This window comes from Lucilia sericata, unplaced genomic scaffold (genome assembly GCF_015586225.1).
Source record: "Lucilia sericata isolate MDLA Ls3-8-SP2 unplaced genomic scaffold, ASM1558622v1 Contig000087F_arrow, whole genome shotgun sequence".
In the NCBI taxonomy this organism is placed as follows: domain Eukaryota; kingdom Metazoa; phylum Arthropoda; class Insecta; order Diptera; family Calliphoridae; genus Lucilia; species Lucilia sericata.
In genome coordinates this window covers 229902-252174 of record NW_023994120.1, presented here as the reverse complement: position 1 = coordinate 252174, position 22273 = coordinate 229902, and the positions used below count along the sequence as shown (strand labels likewise).

General features: G+C 30.5%; 1 protein-coding gene across 6 annotated transcripts in view; it reads left to right on the top strand.

The window, feature by feature from the left end:
- LOC119599742 (receptor-type tyrosine-protein phosphatase N2) overlaps positions 1-21711 on the top strand; it is a 41196-nt gene extending 19485 nt beyond the window's left edge. For all 6 annotated transcript variants that reach the window (XM_037949646.1, XM_037949647.1, XM_037949651.1 and 3 more), the window contains 10 exons: positions 5743-6090; positions 17783-17836; positions 17898-17955; positions 18014-19381; positions 19450-19533; positions 19600-20170; positions 20234-20455; positions 20521-20718; positions 20789-20955; positions 21025-21711. In XM_037949646.1, coding sequence (XP_037805574.1) covers positions 5743-6090; positions 17783-17836; positions 17898-17955; positions 18014-19381; positions 19450-19533; positions 19600-20170; positions 20234-20455; positions 20521-20718; positions 20789-20955; positions 21025-21514 — 3560 coding nt within the window. In that variant the 3' untranslated portion in view covers positions 21515-21711. The remainder of the gene's footprint in view (positions 1-5742; positions 6091-17782; positions 17837-17897; positions 17956-18013; positions 19382-19449; positions 19534-19599; positions 20171-20233; positions 20456-20520; positions 20719-20788; positions 20956-21024) is intronic.
- Positions 21712-22273: the final 562 nt, after the last annotated feature.

Sequence of the window (22273 nt, the reverse complement as noted above, 5' to 3'; positions counted from 1 at the left end):
CAGATAGAATGTCTTGGAAGCGGAATATTAGAGCAAATACCATTAGCAATCCGTTGTTACACGAATGACTCTAAATTGGGAGACAAAGTGGGCCTGCGGTTCTATATTGAAGGCCCAGAAACAGAAAAATACCACCGTTTACCTAATCATAACACAACACGGAATGTATAAATTAGATCAGAATAAATAAGGCGCCCACAGACCTTAATATATTTACCATCAGCCAGAAGGTAATTAGGGCGATATCAGGTGATAGATTTAAATCTAAGACCATATTGGATTGTAAGAAAGTTTTAACTGAATACTATTCCAGTGGTAATGTTTACATCATATGGGTACCAGCCCACTCGGGAGTATTCGGCAACGAAAGGGCGAATGCTGAAATAATGAAACAGTGGGTAGAGCCACAAAGATCCTATGGGGTTACCCTGATGAAAGCAAGACGAGAAATCTCCTTAAATGGGTAAGTCTGAAGTTAATATGATGGTACGTATTCTGAGTGGACACACAGGATTATGAGCACATCTATACAAAATTGAACGTGAGGATTCAGACGAATGTAGCGCATGTGGAGAGAACAGTGAAACTCTGGAGCACTTTCTTTGCCACTGTCAGGCATTCGTCGAAGTAAGGTCCGAGTATATTGGAAGTGATGTTATTCCGGAAATAACATTCCTGACTAACACTGATTGGAAGAATCTTAGGAATTACGTCCAGGAAACTGAGTTTCTGAACATTGAAAATTAATACATTCAGTGAACAAATTTTTTTTCATGAAAAGTGGGCCCGATAGAAGCCTAGGTATATTTCTCTGGATTTGATGTAGTATACATACATGTTTGAATTATAATGAAAATTATTTCAGAGGACTTTGATTTACTGAACTACTTTTGCTTTATACTTCACTCTCGGGATGATACTTTTTATATACTAGCAGTAAAATATGTATTCTTAACAATGTTTTTAAATAAAATCCCCTTTAGATATTAAAGTAAAAAATCAATACATTTCATATTTTCTGCTGGTTAAAATATTTGACAAAAATTCCCTAAATTTCACCATAAAAACTTTTTATTACATGATACTGCTGCATCATAAAAGTAATATTGCAGCATAGAATAGTAAAAATCATGACAGTATGCAATAGATGATGAACGCTATCATTATAACGTGCTGGTGGTTTCTTTCCCCCAACCAGAAAGAATTTTTCCAGTATTTTTTTTAATATAAATAAATTGTATACAACAACTTTTAACCATACAAAAGCCAAAGCCGTGTGCATACAATTAAATAAAAAAACGAGAAAAAAACTAACAACAACACACGAAAACTTTTTATACTAAAAGTTCTATTTTTCACCATGTGATTCAGCGAAAATATTTAAACAAACTTTCGCTTTTTTTACAATTTTTCTTACTTTTTCTTTTCTTTAAAAACTATTTTTGACTGTAAAACATTGCATCAGTAAGTTGGTTGAGAAATAAATGAAATAAAATAAAAAATATAAAAGTAAGAAATGTTGAGAGCAAAAAAACCTCAACGTTTATAGTTCTTAAACAACTGACATTTATTTCAAGGATGTTAAAGAAAAACCATTTAACTTCTGAGGATTTTTCATCAGAGATTTTCTGTCAGTTATGGTAGTTGTTATAAAGTTGATCTTTGAATTAATTGATACTTTTTGAACATGATTTCTAAGTTTCTTTCTCTTACTTGTTTTAAGAAAAATGGGGAGGTGTATCTTTTACATTTCTGTAAAAAATACTCTTGAAAAAAAGTAAGAATTTTTTTGTTTAAAATATCTACTGATACTTATTAGGTAGTTTATATGAAATTATTAAAACTTTATCTAGAAACAAATTTTAATTAAGAAAAGTAATTAAATAAAGTTTTTAAAATAGAAACTATTTAATTGTTAAAAAGAATAACAAAACTAAAAAAATAAACGAAGAAAATTTCACAATATTGCTTAAATAATTTGTTAACTTTATAAAGTTTCTCCTTCTTAAACAATGCAGTGATTATTCCTAGTAAATATACCGAGTTGGACTTTGAGTAAAATTATATGTGGTTTATGCAAGTTCCAGGAAATAACTTAATATGTATAAATTACTATATATATTGTTATTATATGTATATATTAAGTAGTAAGTATATGTATGTATTTCCCAAATAACCTTACACTTTACTTTGTATAAAAATAATAATAATTTTAATTAAAAGAGTGCTAATATGTACTGACAGACACACAGACAACGAGCTGAGTAGAGTTGTAGTAAATAAAGCCACTTTAACGGAAGTAATTTGCAACACATCCGTTTTTATTTTTAAGCCACTTAGCAAACACAACAACAACATCACCAACAGCTTCAACAACATCAAAAATATATAATAAATGTCCGAAATACTCGTAATTTATATTTTATAAACAAATTTCATGCAGTGTAAACAACACATTATGCTGCTGAAAGCGCACATTTTGTAGATACTTTGTTAGTTGAGGTTCTGTTTTTTTTCGGTATAAAAAGAAAATAAATAAAATAAATATTTTATACGAGTGGGTAGTACTTATGTTTATATGTATATATAAAGTTTATAGAGTAATAATATTTACATATACACATACACTCCATTATGTTTGTATATGTTTTTAAACCAAAATCTAAAAAAAAGGACTTTAAGAAGCAGGGCAAAGAAATAAGAAAAAATAATAATAATTTATGCAAATTGTTGTTGGTGAAACCTGTGTTGAACCACTCAATAAAATATTCATTTCATATTTATAATACTTTCGTTAGTCAAACGGAAGTTGAAGCTGTAAAGAAATGTATAAGTTTTGTGTTTAGAATTTATATTCTTTTTATTTTTATTATTTTTTGGAAAATATACATTTTACCACACAGATACTAAAAGAAAAAATCTCTCTTTGGATTTAAAATAAATTTTGGTTTTTTTAATGTAAAAATTTCAAAGGAAGTAGAAGGTTTTAAGTTAAGGGTGTTATATAACAAGAAGGAGTGGAAAGGGCAATATACTTTTTAGTATTTTTTTAACATATTTGTCCAATTCACAAATGATGTCGTATGGTTTTGTGTCATGAACATTTTTTAAACAAAACAATAACAAAAAATTACGACATATTACAATACAACCTTACTCCACCAATAGTGAAATGTTCCTGATGTGGTATCACAAAGTTGTCTTTTATTCGATCTTTGCCATATAATATTGTAATTATATGTCACTTTTTGTACCCTACACCACTACAGTGGGGAGGGTATTATGCGTTTGTAACACCCAAAAATATTGATCCTACACCCATCTTAAAATATACCAATCTGCTAAGTATCACTTCCTGAGTCGATTAAGATATGTCCGTCCGACCGTGCGTCTGTCTGTGTGTTCATGAAAGATAATTTGATGAAATTTGGCATGTACGCCTCATTTGGATGAACACTATTGAAAATGGTTAAAATCGGTCCATTATTTCACCTAGCCCCAGACCCGCAATAGGCCTTTTGAGTTAAAAATTATGTCAAATGTTCAAGTATTTCAACAAACTTAGTCTAAACAACAACAACTACAGTCTAAATGATACTGCTGATTTTCGTAATGATCGGATCTCATTTGGCCCTAGTCCCCATACAAAGTCCCCTTTAGAAAATGACTTGAATGTCCACAATTCACTTATAAACATTAGTATCACGATGAAATTTAACACAAATAAGATTATAAGTGTCGGCCCAATTTTTGTCCTAGCCCCATACAACCTTCCGATTTGGGCCTTTTAGCAGATAACTACGTCAAATATACTACTATCTGCCCGAAAATTGGCTCATAGATATAATCACAAATAACAACAATAACGATTTTCGTAATGATCGGGCCTTATTTGAGCCCCCATACAAAGTCCCCTTCAGAAAATGACTTGAATGTCTACAATTCACTTAAAAACACTAGTATCACGATGAAATTTAGCACAAACGACATTAAAATCTTATAAAGATCGGCTCAATTGTTTCCCTAGCCCCCGTACAAACGGACCTTCCTATTTGAGTCAAATTTCTACTATCTTTGCAAAAATCGGCACAACTAAGTTTGATATAAATATAAATAACGCTGTCGATTTTCGTAATGACCGAGCCTCGTTTGACCCTAGCCCTCATAGAAAGTCCCCTTAAGAAAAATACCACTAAATCGACTTCATGAGATATGAGAGAGATATATGTACATATACATATGTACTTTTTAGGGTTTTAAAATTACATTGCGAAATTTGAAACCCTTCTCCTGAAGATGAAGGGTTATAATAAATACAACAGATAGGGACTACATACCTTAATTAAATCTCACATTAAAAATTTCGACAAAAGTGTTATAGAAACTGACAAATACTGAAGGGTGATAGCAAAAATATTAGGGTAAAAAGTTTAAAATAACCAAAAACAACAAACTATAATTTAATTTAAACATTCTACTAAAAATAATTAACAAGCACTCAAATGCATATAAAATAAACTTGTTCCCTATTAAAATTCAATTATAATAAAAAAGGAGAAGTAGAAGCAAACAAAAAACTTTGTTATCACAACAAAAATTCATTCATTTATTTATTCAAGTACTGTTTGTGACTGAGACCAGTGTAAAAAAAATGACAAACAAAACTTTAATTGAATTATTTAAACTAAAGATTTGCCCCCGGTTGTGGAAGTTGTTTTCGTAAACAATTCTCTCTCCCTAATAAGAATATTACGACAACCATATTTTTTATTATATATATTTTTTTTTTGGTTTAGAAAAGTAAGACCAACAGCTACACTAACAAACAGTAACAACAACATCAATACAAGTAATTTTTAAGATAATTGAATAACAAACGACCAGAGCAAGTTGTGAAAAATTTATATAAAAAAGAAAACATTGAAAAGTTCAACCTTTAAACATCAACGTCCACTCTATTTCTTTAGCATTCAACATTTATTTTATAAGTAATTTTTTTGTTTGTGTTCGTTGCAATGAAAGAAAGCAAGAACAGCATCGTATTACGCAAATAAATTGCATTCTTTGGTAACAGAGAGAAATGGTAACAGAAACTTTGTTACACAAAACACGAATGAAAATAAGCTAAAAGGGATGGATGCTTAATAAATGCAATTTCCTAGACTTTGTTAAGAAAATTCATTCATTGGATACGTGTGTTCAAAATATAACAACAAAAGAAGTGTATGTGTGTTCTTCACTCTTACATTTTCCCTCTCAATTTAAAAAAAAAATAATGAAAGCCAGTAACTTTTTTCATGTATTTAAGTAGGTCTTCTTATTCATACTCTCTCTCTAAGATTTCTTGTAGTTTTTGCGTAAATATGTTCTAAACAAGAGCACGAACAATGAAAACAATTTCTTTGTGAAAAGTACAACGCAACAATACCAATAACAACAAAAAAAAAGTGTACAAGAAAAAAGGATATTTGTCAGCTTCCGTTTAAATTTGAATAATATACATCCGTTTAAGAACTAAAACAAGGAAGTCAAAACTTATTCAGTAAAAGGAAAGCAACGAAAGCAAGGGAAAAACTCTAAATGTAATAAATAATATAGAGATTTACATTATGGTCTAGCAACAACAAGAAAAAAATTATAAAAATCTACAACAATAGCAAAATATAACATAATAAAAGAAACATCTGCTGCTGTTCATTATGAATAATTACATTTTTATTTCTCTTACCATTTTATTTGTAGGTGGGCCAATTATCATGGCTAGCAATGCGCTACAACAACATTCAAGATCAAAACAACAATTGGTACGATTATCCCGATTTACACATCATGACCATCAGACCCATCATGAATTAAAGCGGACACAACGTGACATTCACTCTAACTCATATCGCTATAGCAACCAACAGCATCAACAGAAACGTGAAACTAAATACGCTCGAAGTAAGAATTTAACCGTTGGCAAACATTTACAGTTATTGTTGACATCCACACCTCGGTTAAGATTTGAATCTTTAGCAATTTGGTTTCAGGTTTTGTTGATTGTCTGCTGTCTGGGTAATCATGAAGTCTTCGGCGAAGGAAACGTTGGTAAGTGAGAATTTGGTAATTTAAAAATTTTCATTTAATTTGTTTTTTTAAGACTTTTAATGGATTAAACATTTTAAATGTTTGTAAATATGGAGGGAAATTGTTGATTTAATTATATGTGGCCTGAATTTCTCTTTAAATGTTGTTGGGTTACTATGTATTCATTAGAAACCAGATTTCTTGTCACCCTATTAATCAAGTCCTTTAAACTTGATTAATAGGGTTAAAATTTCAGATTAGTTTCTTTTACAATTATAAACATTTTTCTACATATTAGTACATTATTTTCCATTAAACTAAAATTCCTGCTTACCAAAATAATAAATTTAAAATTTTCTTAAATTTTTCCAGATTACTTATGTATGCAAATATATTTTTATAATAAACTTTTTTTTTATAAGTTTTCATTTAAATCTTATACACTTCAAAACCACAATTTTTCTTTATTTAAAATTCATCACTTACCCAATGTTTGCAACTGAAAAAAAAGAAAAAAAAAAGTAATTTAATAATTTTTGTTTTGCAAAAGAGTAATTTACATACATAATATAAGTAAAATCATCTTATACATATTTTAATTAAATTAAAACACATATAGAGATAAGAATAAAAACTTTAGGGCGATCCCACTTATTTAAATGAAAAAAAAAAAAGAAAATTTAACACATTTTTTAAAATGATTAAAATTGCAAAATCAAAATCAATTTTCCAATTTTTGTAATATTGAGATTATCTACAGTCATCTAAAGAATTTCTTTAATAATATTTTCTTCCATTTTCTAAGATTGATGATGTTTAATTTCAATAAAATATTTTTTTGTGTTTTATATAGATGGGATAAAGAGAGTTATATTGTATTTGAGCTGATGTTTGTAACGCACAATAATATTGGTCCTATAACCACCTTAAAGTATTCCAGCTATGTCCGTCCCTTTGACCGTACGTCCATGTGAATCTTGTAATCAAACCACAGGTCGCAATTTTTAAGATAATTCAATGAAATTTGGTACATGTTCTTCTATTATCCCAGGGACGAAGCCTATTGAAAATGGTTAAGATCGGTCTATTATTTCATCTAGCCCCCATATAACTGAACCCCCCGATAGGGCTACAGGTCACATTTTTGAAGATATTTCAATGAAATTTGGCATATTATATTATACCAGAGACAAAGCCCATTGAAAATGGTTAACGTCGGTCATTTTTTCACGTAGCCCCCATACAATTGAACCCGCCGAGTAGGGCTTATAAGTTCATGATTATGTTTAATATACTTGTATCTCAAAAAAAGCTGCAAAACCAAGCTCTATACTAGCCTATTGAAAATGGTTATGATTGGTCCATTATTTCACCTAGCCCCCATACAACTGAAATTCCGAAAAGGGCTTATAAGCCTAGTAATCAAAGTAGAGGTCGCCATTCTGAAGATAATTCAATGTAATTTGATGATCTTCTAGGTCGTATCGAGTAGGTCGTATCTCGACAAAAAGCTGCAAAACCATGTTCTATACTAGCCGAGTAGGTTGTATCTCGACAAAAAGCAGCAAAACCATGTTCTATACTAGCCTTCATGACCCTAATGAATTTTTTAATGATAGGGCCTCATTTAACCCTAGCCCCTATACAAAGACCCCTTCGAAATATGACTTAAATGTACAGAATTTTATTCAACAAAAATGGATTAAGTATATCTGAGACAAGGTACAATTCAACTTAAATGCTTTATTATGAAAACTAAACTAACTAGTCGGCCTAGCCCGAATATAATTTCTTACTTGTTTTATTTTTAAAATGTTATTGACTATCTCCTAAAATCATTTCCCTTTTCTTTTGAAAGACATAAAATCATATTTGTGTCTTTATTAGTAAATTATAATGAAATTTCAATATTCATTTATTCCATTAATTTCTACAACATTAATAACCTGAACGTATACGCAATATGGTGTTGTAAGAAAAAAAATATAAATATTACTCATACGTTCGATGTACCAGTTTTACAAATTCTCAACACAAAAACTAGTACTTTCATTCATACTTTTTGCTGTAATCTTTAAAGACTTTGCTAACAAGTATTAAATATTTTTTGCTATTCCAGAGTATTTTCTGTGGTCATAATCATGGCTTTAACTAGTTTGTCCAAAATATTACGGAAAAAAACCAAGAAAAAAATAGAAAATTAATTAATAACACAAGTGTCAGGAAAAAATAAAATAAAACCAAGAAAAACATGTAACATAAAAACCAGTAAAATCCTTGACTGTGGGCTAAAATTCATAAAACATTTCCATGTTATTACTTGTTTACTAGAGTATCGTCGTTGTACTATTACACACAGTTCCTAAGCAGAAAAAAGGGTGTTATATAAATTATTTACAAGAGTAGGAAAAAGGCTAAGGATTTTAATGTTAACAGTTTGGTATAAATATTTTTTCCTGTCATCATTTATATAATAATTTGCAAAACAACCTACGTATACAAAAAAAGAAAATAACCAGTAGGTGGTAATTTTTCTGTATTTTTTTCTAGCAAAAAAAAAAAAAATAAAAGAAAAAATAATAAACTAAAATAAAAAGTATAAAAATTACAAAGTAAATAATAAGAGCTTTACAGTAATTCGTTCTGTCGTCGTGTGATTATGATTTTGTCCCCTTTGTCTCTGGTCTCAGTCTTTTGCCTTTGCCAAAAAAAAAAAAACTGAAAATACTTATACAACAGTGGAAGCGTAACCAAAAGAATAAACACAAATTATTTCAAAGTATAATTTTTGTTTCATACTTGTTGTGAATATTTTTATGTTTCAGTTATATTTGTATGTATTATTATTACTCAGTAGTAGTAGTAGTAGTAAGTGTGTGTTTCAACATTGTCCCAAAGGTTACATTTGCCCCTGGCCGTGACAAGGACTTATGGTTGTGTTATGATGCTGTCATTTGTTTTTTTTTTCCTCCTTTTTCCTGTGATCTTCTTCATCCTCATCCGGGCCGATTTTTTTTTGCAGCCTTTGCTCAGTGCAAAATGATTATCATGAATAATAGTTCGGTAAGGATTATTATGTTATTCCCTTAGTTTTATAAATGGTCATGTACACTTGTATACTTAAAACGAACAGAGTATAAACATGTAGCAAGTAGCAAGTATGGGTATTATACCATGCAGGACATTCGTATGTGACGCCTGTTTGGCGTTCGACAAATGACAGCAGAGGAAGAGAGCGTTAGAGAGAGAGGCAGAAGTGAAAAGTTTATCTAATTTTGCAAAATTACTTGGACATGCATTAAACATGATTTGCTTAGTGGTGGTCAAACGTACAAGGATTAATTGCTTAATGACAATTTAATCTTGCCATGTTTCCAGCAGCCACGTACAAGATAAAATATTTTAGACATGTAATTAATGTCGTAATGGGGGGCACAACAAACCAAACAAAAAAAACCAAAACGTCTGAGAAGACAGTAAAAAGAAATACATATGTATGTACATCTAAATTATCTGTATTTCTATATCTGTATGAGTAAAAACAATGCCATACGACAAAAGAAGACTGGTTACGAATACAATATAAATTAAAACATGAAATGGCTTTTAAAGTTGTTTTTCTTCTTTTCATTACCTTCTTCTTCTTTTTTTTTATCATTTATTTGTAATTCAATTAAAGTTGTAATTATGTGCATAATAAAATAAATAAGTGCAAAATGTATCTGTACACTGTTTTCAAAATTAATTAAGAGTGTTTTCCTGCAATAATATAAAAATAGTTGACAACAGTATTAGAAATTAATAAGAATTTTATATAACTTTCAGCAGCTACTCAAATATTCAAATAACGACAAATTCTTAATAATTGAAATGAAAATTGTTGTCAAATTAAAATTATTTAACATTATGGTATACATATAAGAACTTCTTAAAGAAAAATTTTGAATTCAAAATGTATATATTTTCTTAGTATTGTTTTAATTTAAAACTGTTAAGTGCATTTTAATCGAAATGATTTGAATTCCTTAGTTATTATTCCCATTATTTGTTTTCTTTTCTCCAAATTCCGATAAGTTTCGTTAATTTAAGTTGAAGAAGCAACAAACTATTGTCATTTTCGTTCGGAATGAAATTATGTTAAAAAACTTTTATCAAATATTTTTAAAAATATAGTATTTTGCTTCTTTGAGAAAATAAAACCGAAAATGTTCAAGTTTTTTTATAATTAAAAATTTTCTTAATTTAATAAGCAAAACTGAGTTAATTTTAACTTAAAAACTATTCAAAAGTATAAAGTATATATAAAAAAAACAAATTATAGATGAAAAACATGTATTCTAAAAGATGCTTCATATGGGGACTAGGGTTAAATATATATATGCCGATCCTTATAAGATTCGGAGGAGTTGATCCCTCCTCCGAGGGATCAATAATTAATTTAATAATATTTATTTTGATTCTTACCTTAATTTAGAAATATTTTAACAATTTGTTGACAAAAGAGCGATTTTCTGAAAGAGGGGTTAAAAAGTGTGGCAGGAGGTTAATATGGCCCTATCCTTATAAATTTTGGTAGAGGAATTTACGTCTACATTAGTTATTTATGCAGAATATCATTGTGATATTAATGTTTATAAGTGAATTTTGACCATCAAGTCATTTTCTGAAGGGGATATGGTCATTACGAAAATCAGCATTATCATTAAGACTTATATAAAACTAAGTTTTGCCGATTTTTGAAGTGTTACAAGAGCGTTTAACCTATTTATGAGCTTAAAAGCTCTATTCGGGGTACGGTTGTATAGGGGCTATACGAAATAATGGACCGATTTCAATCATTTTCAATAGGCTTCATCCTTGGGTCAAAAGAAGAGTATTTTCATCAAATTATCTTAAAAATTGTGACCTGTAGAGTGCGTACAAGATTTACATGGACAAACAGATGGACGGACATAGCTAAATCGATTCAGAAAGAGGTCTTGAGCCGATTGGTATAATTACTAAGGACTAATATTTTTGGGTGTTAAAAACATCAGCACAAACGCATAATACCAACCCCCAGTATAGTGGTATATTGTATAAAAATATTGATTTGTAGTTTTTAGCTTTAATTAGCCACATAATGCCCAAAAGCATCGATTATGTTAATGAAGAACTAAATAAAAGACAAACATTTAATAGAACTTACTTTACTTTCCCGTCATTTTCATTTCAACTTAATTGAAATTAATTCGATTTGCTTTAAAAATAATACTATCAATTATCTACCATTGCAAAGATAAAGTACTTTTCTTTCCAATAAAAATAAATATCCGCCCGCGTCTTTGTTTTGTCTGTTCCAAGAAATGGTGCATTTGCCATTTAAGCATTTCATGTTATATGTATGAGTATTTTTTATAATAAATATTGACAAATTAATAAAATCATTTATATTTTCTTTAGACATGTTTATAATTAAAACACAATTATTCTATAAAGACCATTTATAATGTGCAAAATTTTTAATTTTCTTTGAAATAACAACAAACTGTTTAAAATCCAAAATAAAAAAAGTTTAATAAAGTTTTTTTTCTTTTTAACGAAATATCAAGATAATAATTTTGATTAAGTTCCATTGATGACATTGAATACATAAATATTTTAAATTAAATTGCGTCAGCAACTTAAAACCTTACATTTTATTAGACTCATACTAAGCGCATACATAAAAACTCCATTATAAGAATTTCTTTTAATTCATTTATATACATATATTGTATTTGTTTTTGTTATAAAATCAATTAAGGATAATTGATTATAAAATGTCTTATTTATCTTTTAAATAAATAATTCAAACACTTAGCAATGTAAGAATAAGGAAAGTTAACTAAAAATTATGTCAGTCATAGATATGCTACTAATATTATTTCCTATGCCTTAGAGTATGCTCTTCTAAATATAAACACTTAAAATTCTTGGAATATTGTTGATAAAATTTTAAATTCTAAATATCAGAATTTTGTAAAATGTATTTTAAACTTGTTTTATTTTCTAATTGCTTTAAAATTGTTGCCTTATTTTATGTATCCTCAGTGTATTAACTTCTATTTAACTCATTTTAAATTGCGGGCATTATTTATTTTTCTATTTGGCTTTTAAAAGAAATTCAACAAAACGTGACAAAAATTAATTTCGCCCTTCCTCCCGTTTACACACACACACACCCGAGAAGGAAAGGGTAGAGCAAATAAAATAAAATTTGAAAAAGAATAAGGAAATATAAATGTATAGATGATATATTTTTTTATAAACTAATAAAAAGCTTAGTTAAGTGAAGGACAAATGTCATGACAGTATAAAAGAAATATGTTTTCTATAGATTTTTTTTTTTTGTGATACAAACCAATCACTGAAGAATAAAACATCAACAAAATAAATATTCTTTCTCGTCCTTCTCAATAATGCAGAAATGAATTGGAAAAGTATAGGAAATTTTGTTGAACTATTTGTAAGAATTTTGTTTGGGTCTATCTTTACAAAACTAAAAGCAAAATTGTGAAAAAAATAAGAAATATTAACTTCATAATGGCAAAAAAAAAGTATAAAATAGATGTAAAATGTAAACAATTTAACATGAACTGCTGACGGCATATTTTTACCCCAAAAATCATGATTCCTACAAAATATGCACACAGAGAAATAGTGTGGCAAATTTCAAAGTAAAGTTTACTAATACATATATATTGTGTTGTTAGTATTATATTGGTTTGAGGGTTGCTTGGTTTGCGGTGTAATGGGTATTAAGGTTTGCTTGTAAGCAAAACTTTATGATGTGTTAAGAAGGAAAATATTTAATGATGTATATTGTATATTGAAATTTGTTTGTATCTGTGAGTGTTTTTTTTTTTAATGGAAAACCTTAGGGATTGTGATTTTAGCAAATGTTGTATGAAAATTAAATTAACTAAAAGTTAAACAAATGTGAAATTATATAAATATTTTCGAGATTTTGTTATTTTTTGATGGAAAAAGTTTTTATTTACCAGCAATAATATTTTGCTGTTTTATTAAATTAACAAATGTTGTGTTTTTGGTTATGTACATTTAACTTTATTTAAAACAATTTGGTAAATTTGTATAAAAGCAGAGGAAAATATTTATGGTGCTTAAATTCCACGAGAACTGCTCGAATATAAATTTTAATCAAAAATGTTGTTGGTATAATAAAACTGTATTATTTTATTGTTTAAATAATGTTGACGGATTTTAAAATAATTAATTGTACTCCGATTTATAGTGAAATAAATATTGAACAAATAACACTATATGACGGCTATAGACGTCATTTGCATCTACGAGCGACAGTGCTTGTCGTCTATAGCCGTCATTTACGTCAACGTGTTAAAGAACTTCAGCAGAAAGGCCGGGAGTATTTTGATTAAGTAAACTCAAAAAGTATTGTCCCGTATTTAGGTCAATATACTACACTTATTCAAGTTAAAATTTCTTGTTAATCATAACAGCAATCGATGCAGAACCCTGACTGCGCACCTGGTGGGTCGATGGGGTCTAAATTCAAAACTTAAACTCAATAACATTAGAATTGGGCATAACATTTCTATACCACTGTGAGTCAATTGCACTTAGCAAGCAATATTAATCTTAAGTGTTTTCTATCCGTCTGTATACAAGACTAAAATATTTAAGAGTTGTAAGCGTTGTAAATTATACTTTAAAATATACTTAAAATAAGTTATCCTTCAAAACTGACGTTAGCCAGTATAATAATGAGATTTAACTCAAACAAAAATCTCCACAAAAATTCTTGACACTAGCTCCCAATACAACGCTTTTTAAGAACAATATTTATTTGTTAAAAAATCTTTAACATAACTAGCACAAATAAATGTGAAATATTTAATGATATGTCTTTCTTGTTTGTATATCTTTCCCAATCACTTCATGATTCCAATTAAACTTGGTTTTAACAAAAATTAAGAATCAATAAAAATTTTTAATAGATGACTTTACGAACCTATTTTATTTTCAAAATTTAACATGATTTTAACAAAAACATATAACCAACAAGTAAGAAATGATAGTCGGGTGAGGCCGACCATATAATACACTACACCAGTTATAAACAAATGTGATTCAGTGTTCCTAATAAAGCATTTAAGTTGAATTGTAGCTTGTCTCAGATATACTTAAGCCATTTTTGTTCAATTAATTTGTGTACATTTAAGTCATATTTCGAAGGGGTCTTTGTATAGGGGCTAGGGTCAAATGAGGCCTTATCATCAAAAAATTCATTATGATCATGAAAACTAGCATAGAACTTGGTTTTGTAGCTTTTTGTCGAGATACGAGTATATTAAACATAATTACGAACTTAAAAGCCTTACTCGGGGGGGTTCAGTTGTATGGGGGCTAGTTTAAATATTGGACCGATGTTACTCATTTCAATAGGATTCGTTTCTAGTACAATAGAAGATCATCTGCAAAATTACATTAAATTATCGACCTGTACTTTGATTACAAGAATTACAAGCCCTTTTCGGGGGTTCAGTTGTATGTGGGCTAGGTGAAATAATGGACCGATAATAACAATAGGATTCGTCCCTGAGACAATAGACGATCATGTACCAAATTTCATTAAATTATCATCAAACATGCTACCTGTAGTTTGATGGGTTTACATGGCCTTACGGATGGTCAGGCGGACGGACATAGCTAAATCGACTCAGAAAATGATTCTAAGCCGATTGATATACTTTAAGGTGGGTATATATTATTATACGAACAATATTATTGTGCGTTACAAACATCAGCACAAACCCAATATACCATCCCCACTAAAGTGCTATAGGGTATAATAAAAATTTAATTAATTTAGCTTTTTCTAAAATTATTTCTCCATAAAGTATTCTCCATTTATGGTATTTATTACCCAATCTCAAATATAAACACACAATATGAAATCATCAGTAAACATTTAATAAACCTCTACTAAATTTCAATTTTCACTAATTAAAAAATAAACACTATGTACGACACTTTAACAGGACATGATATGAATTCTAATTGAAATATTTATTGGTCTATTCAAATACTACTCATATACATACGCGCATTGACATTGTTTATTCATATTTTCATGTCAACAAATACATACATATGTATGTTTGTATGTACATAAGTGAATATAGGTGTAGTTGTATGAATATTAGAGTGTTGATATTTCAAACAAATTAATATGTCAAATCATTTGTTAAATTTTGACAGATACAAACAGCAAATACTTCATAACAGTGTAGAAAAGCATTTCATTAAAGTAGACAAAACATGACAATTATTTGTTCAATACTTATTTTAGGAACGACAAGCATATCGTATATTAAAGTTTATTATAAAGGACTCGCGCTGCTTGTTTCCCTTTCCGAAAAAATAATGGACATTTTTACGCAACTATCAAATGACGTCAAAATATGTACGTTTAGCTCATTTTAACTGGATTCGATGCTTTGTTATTATTGTATGACGTTGTTGTAATAGTTGTTGTTGTGGTATTTGTCTACGTACATGTATTGTGTAAGTGTGTTTGTTAGTGTGTTTCTAATAACCAATATATTTTGATTACGTGACTTCTCTGTGAACGAATAATGGCTCAAAAAAGCCATTATAATGGGACATGTACGTGTATGTGTGGGACTAAATGTATTTGTATTAGGAAGGATCAAAAACGTATACATACAAAGAGGGAAAAAGAAATACACGCTGGTACCAAATTGACACCAAGCTGTTTATAATTATTCAATACCATTCATTGTCAAAGTGTATACACACGTACGACAACACTATGTAATGTTGACGGCATTGCAACAATTAGTTGTCGAAATCTAATTTTTATACACATCAGATGTCTAAATGTTAACAAACGTGGTAAGCTCACTACTGACAAACAATCCTTTGCCTACAGGATATGTATAAAATTTAGATTTCGATAACGAATTGTTGCAATGTTGACAACGCAACGTTGTCAACGTACGTATGTATACGCTTTGACAACGGATGGTGCACATGAATTCAAGAATTGGCATAATTTTGCCTTCAGAATGCGATAAGGTGGATAGTTAGCTTTCTGATGGAGTAAGCAAAATTACGATTGAAAAAGGCTTAAGTACGGTTACGTTCGGAAACTCCTGAAAATATATTGAGAATAATATTATCTGACAAATGAGACCCTCCTAATGTAATTAAGTATGTATCTATCATTTGTGCTTATATGCTAAGTGTTCAAATGTGCATGTGTGTTTTAGCCATCAAACAACACTCTTCTGTCAATAATTATATTGCGTGTTAATCTTTGGCTTAAATAGAGACAATTTGTTAATAGTATTTGTGTGTGTGTGGCTGATATCAGCGCATGCATGCATGAGTTGTGGTTAGATGTTGTTAAATCTTTCATTTCCACAAAAATCTTGTTTTCCTAAATTCAAAGAATTTGGGATTGAATATTCATGAAAAGAACGAAAAGAAGAAAACAACAATATTATCCAAAATTTCACTGCAAATTTAAGGTGAGATTAATTAAAATAGAATGATGAGTCTATTTTCGACTCGAAATGTTAATTTTCAAAATTTCCATACAAGTGCAAGTAATGGCTTTGCCTAATTCAATATGGATGATAAAACAACTTTATTGTAATTAGTTTAACAATTTAATTTCGAGAAATATTAACTCAACTCAATTGTATTATTTAGTACTCTTTGAAATTGCATAACCTGTACCAGCACTTGCATGATTGTATTGAATTCTCAAACACAACAAAGAATTTATATTTTCCAAAAACTAGTCATACATGTTCAAAACACTCCGAACACTATTTGTTCATCTAAATGAAGTTTCATAAATATTGAATAAAAACTTGCAAATACAAGCATTTCAAAAGTTTGACTGCATACAATAGGAGCATTAAGAAAAAAAAAAAAACAAATGTTCTACCAGAAAACAAACATTCACAATCACAAAACCAAACAGATTTTCCAAGAAATATGTTCGACTAACACTTTGGAAATTCCCAAAAAAGCTTTAGAAAAACCAAACAAAACAATAGTTTCTCAATTTTAAAGCACTTCATTATACTCTGTACAATGAAAACAGATTTCTGTACGGCATTTCAATCTAACCTCCTTAAATCCAATAATATTTCATTTTTCTTTTTCACAAAAAATATTTCAATTGCAAGTGCTTTAATAGAGACCTCGGGGAATGTTTAGTGGGGTAAAATGTTTTCAAATTGAACCTCCTTTGGGCAGCCATACAAAAGATTAAACATTCCTTTTTCAGCCCTTGGGAAAAGAACTGTGACCTGAGGCACATATAGTGCCATTAAAAATACCAAAACTGTTTTACAATAGTTGACAAACGGAAGCAGCAGTGCTATAATTAAAAATTAATACCGTATAACAGTTTTAGTATATAAAGCAGAAATTGCTGTTTAATTTACATTTCTTTTCCAGCGGATGTGATTACCTTACGTTCACACACAGCTGGAAAAGTACTGTGTTACACTTTCAATACAAATGTACTTTGTGAAAAATACAATTTAAAAGCAAATTAATAGCCTCTTTTAATTAAACATTAAGGAACTTTTAATACTTATTGAACCTTTTTTTTGCATGCACTTAATTAACTATTTTTAAATTGATGATTTTTTATTGTATTATTCAGGTTGCAAATTTGTCCGTACCTTGTGTCTGGAAAACAGTGAAGTCTGTTTCGATGGTAGGTTTTATTTTTATACTACAAACCAAATTTTTGTTAATTTCAAATTATTTTTCTGTAGACAACATCTTTGGAAAATGCATACCAACCACTGGCGTCGATATGGAGGACATTGAAAAGTAAGTTTAGTATATAATTTAAAGTTTACTGTTGCTCACTATTGGCTTTTCTATATAGAACCCCTCTCACGGAAGACCAATCGCGATTACTCGCCACTATGCTCGAGGAATTACAGGGCGCCGGGTTAGGCTGGGATCATCCCTATGTGCAGTGTCGCATACAGGGCACTCTATTCTCTATGCAAAAACACACACAACTACCACCTAATCTCTGTGCTAATTTAGCTCCTATACCCACTGATTTTGATCCAGCTGGTGCCATGGCATTTGTACGTTTCACTCCTGCTGATGAAATATTCTCGAACAAACTGTTCTATCCGCCCTTAAAGAAACAAGGCCCATCGTCGAATGGCATAAATACAATATTTCATAAATTGCAATTACAAGATCGTCGATTACGTAATGAACCTTTGGAACTAACGCAATTTGGCGAATTCGATACACATCGTGAATCTCAAATGAATCCTCCCAATGTTATGGATGTATTTCTGGAACAGGAACGTGATCGCATACAAAGAGAACAGGCCCAACGGGAAGCTGAATTGGTGCAAGAACAAAAACAGGCTCTTAAGAATAGTATGGAACTGTATAAGATTCTTGCAGATTCCGAACCAGATCCTCAGCCTTATGAACGTACACCCGATAGAGTTGTGGAACAACTTGAAACTCTGCCTTTACCAGCAGGCGCTCCTGTTTATGTACCTGATGAACCAAACGATACAAATGAATTATATTTCCCAGACAACTTTGGTCCTTATAAACGTACCAGTGCCCGTAAGGGTATTGCTAATCCCCAACAAGAACAAAGATCATTTTTCCGTGAATTGGCTTTGGAAAAAGGTTTAGAGCAACAACCTCCCTTGTTTAACAACGTACAGTTACAAGAACCTTTGGAGAGTAATGAAATTTTAACTTTTAAACGTAGACCAGCTCCAGTTGAGGATGATTTACCCAATACCCTTGACATAGAGGAAAGTCTTTTTAGAAATTCTCTAACACCTTTGGAGGAGGAAGCCATGCTTTCTTCAAATGCCTATCCTAAAAAATTTAAGCATCACAGACCGGAAAAGGTATTCACCGAAGGCGGTCTAATATCCATGACCGAGGAACAAGAATTGGATAATGCTTATGATAAGGAGAGGCGCAAGGAGAAGGCACGCGAATTGCTGGCCAATATGTTGGGTTTTACGCGACACGAACGTTTAGATGTTAAAAAACCAGGACCTCTAGTGGGACCACCACCTTCAGCCAAAGAAGATCTCAATCGTAAGACCAATGCCACTGAAAACAAAGAACATTTACCGACTCATATTAAAGACAGTAATGAAGCGATTAAGAAGAAGAAAGTCGTCAAAGAACATTCAGATGAAGATCACGCTCCTCACACTGTAGACACCGAATATGCTCATGTGTTTGTAAAAAACCCGTAAGTATGAAGTGAAGTTAAAATTATATTGAAAGAAACTAAGATTTTTTTTAAATATTTCATTAAAGTATTGACAGTTGGAGTGATGGTGTACGCATTATGAATGAACTGGCGAATATTTTACATATGCAGGGATACTTTACTTATTTAACGTAAGTTTTGGAAAACTTTTTTTTAATTTTATTAAATAAACTTTTAATTTAATTTCTTATTTAAAGCGTTCAACCGCATGAAGTTTCATTCCGGGTGGACTCAAACAATCCCGAACACAAGACCGCCACCGATATTGCTCGTGCTATTAATGAAAATCGAGGCGTTAAGAATAATATTCTACGACGTCTGGGTGTCACTGTGGTGCGAGCTGGTGTTGGTGATAAAATCAAACGTGACGATGATGGCGGTGTCTCTGCCGCACGCATCGAACTGGCCGATCAGACTCCGGACGTAACTCATATAATGGTGTTTATGTTTGCTGGTGCTGGAGCTGCTGCAATAATTGTCATTTTCATAACATTGATCTTAATCAAAAGGCATGACAAAAAACGCGATAAATTGGGTGGCCTCCAATCGGGCATAGCCGGTGCCGAGAGCTGCAGTAAAGATTATCAGGATCTGTGTCGTGCACGCATGGCCGGTAAAGGTAATACTGCAGAACCGGTCGCTAGTGGACGCATAACATCGCTGACTAAAGAAAATGATAGACCACCTTCTTCGCGATCCAGTACTTCATCTTGGAGCGAAGAACCGGCCTTAACAAATATGGATATTTCAACGGGTCATATGGTTTTGGTGAGTTATAGAGACTTAACGATTAAGTTTTAGAAAAATAATATTTGGTTTTGGTTGCAATAGTCCTACATGGAGGATCACTTAAGAAACAAGGGTCGTTTGCAAAGGGAATGGGAGGCTTTGTGTCGTTATGAAGCCGAACCAAGTGCCCGTGATGCCGCCCTACAGCCTCAATGTGCAAATCTGAATAGACCTGGAGCTCCACTTCCTTATGACCACTCACGCGTTGTACTTAATCATTTGGCTAATGCTGAAGGCTTAGATTATGTCAATGCTTCGACAATTGTAAGTATCGAGAACTTAAAAGACATTAATATAAATTATTGATTAACTTCTTTTTATTTTATTAGACCGATCATGATCCTCGTGCCCCTGCTTATGTAGCTGCCCAGGGACCTTTACCTTCTACTCTGGCCCATTTCTGGCAAATGATTTGGGAACAGGGTGCCGTAGTCATTGTGGCCTTGTGTCGTTTACAAGAAAACGGTGAAATTGCCTGTGCTCGTTATTGGCCAGAAGAGGGAGCTGAGGTTTATCACATCTATGAGGTATTTTTTTAGTTAAATTTTATTTAAATTAAAGAGTCGTAAACTAAGGGAATTTATATTCAATTTTCAGGTTCATTTAGTTAGCGAGCATATTTGGTGTGACGATTATCTCGTGAGATCTTTCTATTTGAAGAATTTACGCACAAGTGAAACACGCACAGTTACACAATTCCATTTCCTATCATGGCCTCAGGGTGGTGTACCAGCACAAGCTAAAGCCTTATTGGATTTCAGAAGGTAAGTTAAACAAAAATGTTTCAGATAGTTTTCAACAAATTAATGATCTTCTTTTTCATCATTTTACAGAAAAGTCAATAAATCCTATCGCGGTCGTTCTTGTCCCATTGTGGTACATGGCAGTGGTGGTGCTGGTCGTACCGGCGCCTATATTTTACTCGACCTCGTATTGGGTCGCATGAATAAGGGTGCGAGAGAAATTGATATCGCCGCTACCCTAGAACATTTAAGAGACCAAAGAGCCGGTTTAGTGGCCACAAGACAACAATTCGAATTCGTTTTAATGGCGGTAGCCGAAGAGGTGCATGCAATATTAAAAGCCTTACCAGCGAATACATCTAACGATAAGAAGGATGTGGAACCCAGGGAAACAGGTGTCTTAAAAGAGGAAGAAGAGGCAGCCTCAACATCAACAACAGAAACAGCGACAACGGTGAAATCTAAAGATGAAAAGGAAAAAGAAACAACATCAAGTGCTTCGGCGAGCAAAGAAAAGGAGTCGTCATCCAAACAAACACCGGTAAAACAAACCACAAAAACGGATTCCAAAAAGAAGTAAAAAGGGAAGATGTAAAATTTTGTTTATTTTTTTTTTTTTTTCTTTCGTTTAAAACTAATGGTCGTTAGAAAAAGGGAGTTTGAAAAAAGTTTTTGTAAGTTTTATTTTTAATTTCTTAAACTTTATTTTTGATTTTAAATTTTTTTTAATTAAAAAAATTTTATTTAATTTTTTTTTTTGTGCAAAATTTAAGTTTTTTATGGAAACATTTTTATTTTTTGTTAAAGATTTTTTTAAATATTTTTTTTTAATTGTAATATTTTTTATTTAATTTTTTTTTTGTAAAAAAGTTTTGTTTTTAATTTTAAAATTTTAAATAATTTTTGTTTTTTTTTTTCAAAAATTTTAAGCTTGAATTAAAAAATATATGTTTTAGTTTTTTTAATTCTAAAAAAAATTATTTTATTTTTTTTTTTAATTTTAAAAATGTTTTAAATTTTACTGTTTGATTAAAAATTTGATTTGTCTGTTGGTAAATAAGTTTCTAATTTGTTTTCAACATTAATTTTTTTAATTAAAAAAATATTTAGTAATGTTTAAAGTCTGACACTTTTATTATTTTTTTTTAAATTTTTATGTTAAGTCTTTTATCATGTTTAAAGCATTTTAAATATTTTCATCGAATCTCCCTTGGCGATCATTTGTTGATCAAAGCATAGGTTAACACTTCCTAATAGACAATTTTATTTTGACATAAGAATATCATGCCCAAGAGTTGCTTTATAATTCAGATAGTGTTTGGTATTATCTTATGTTAGA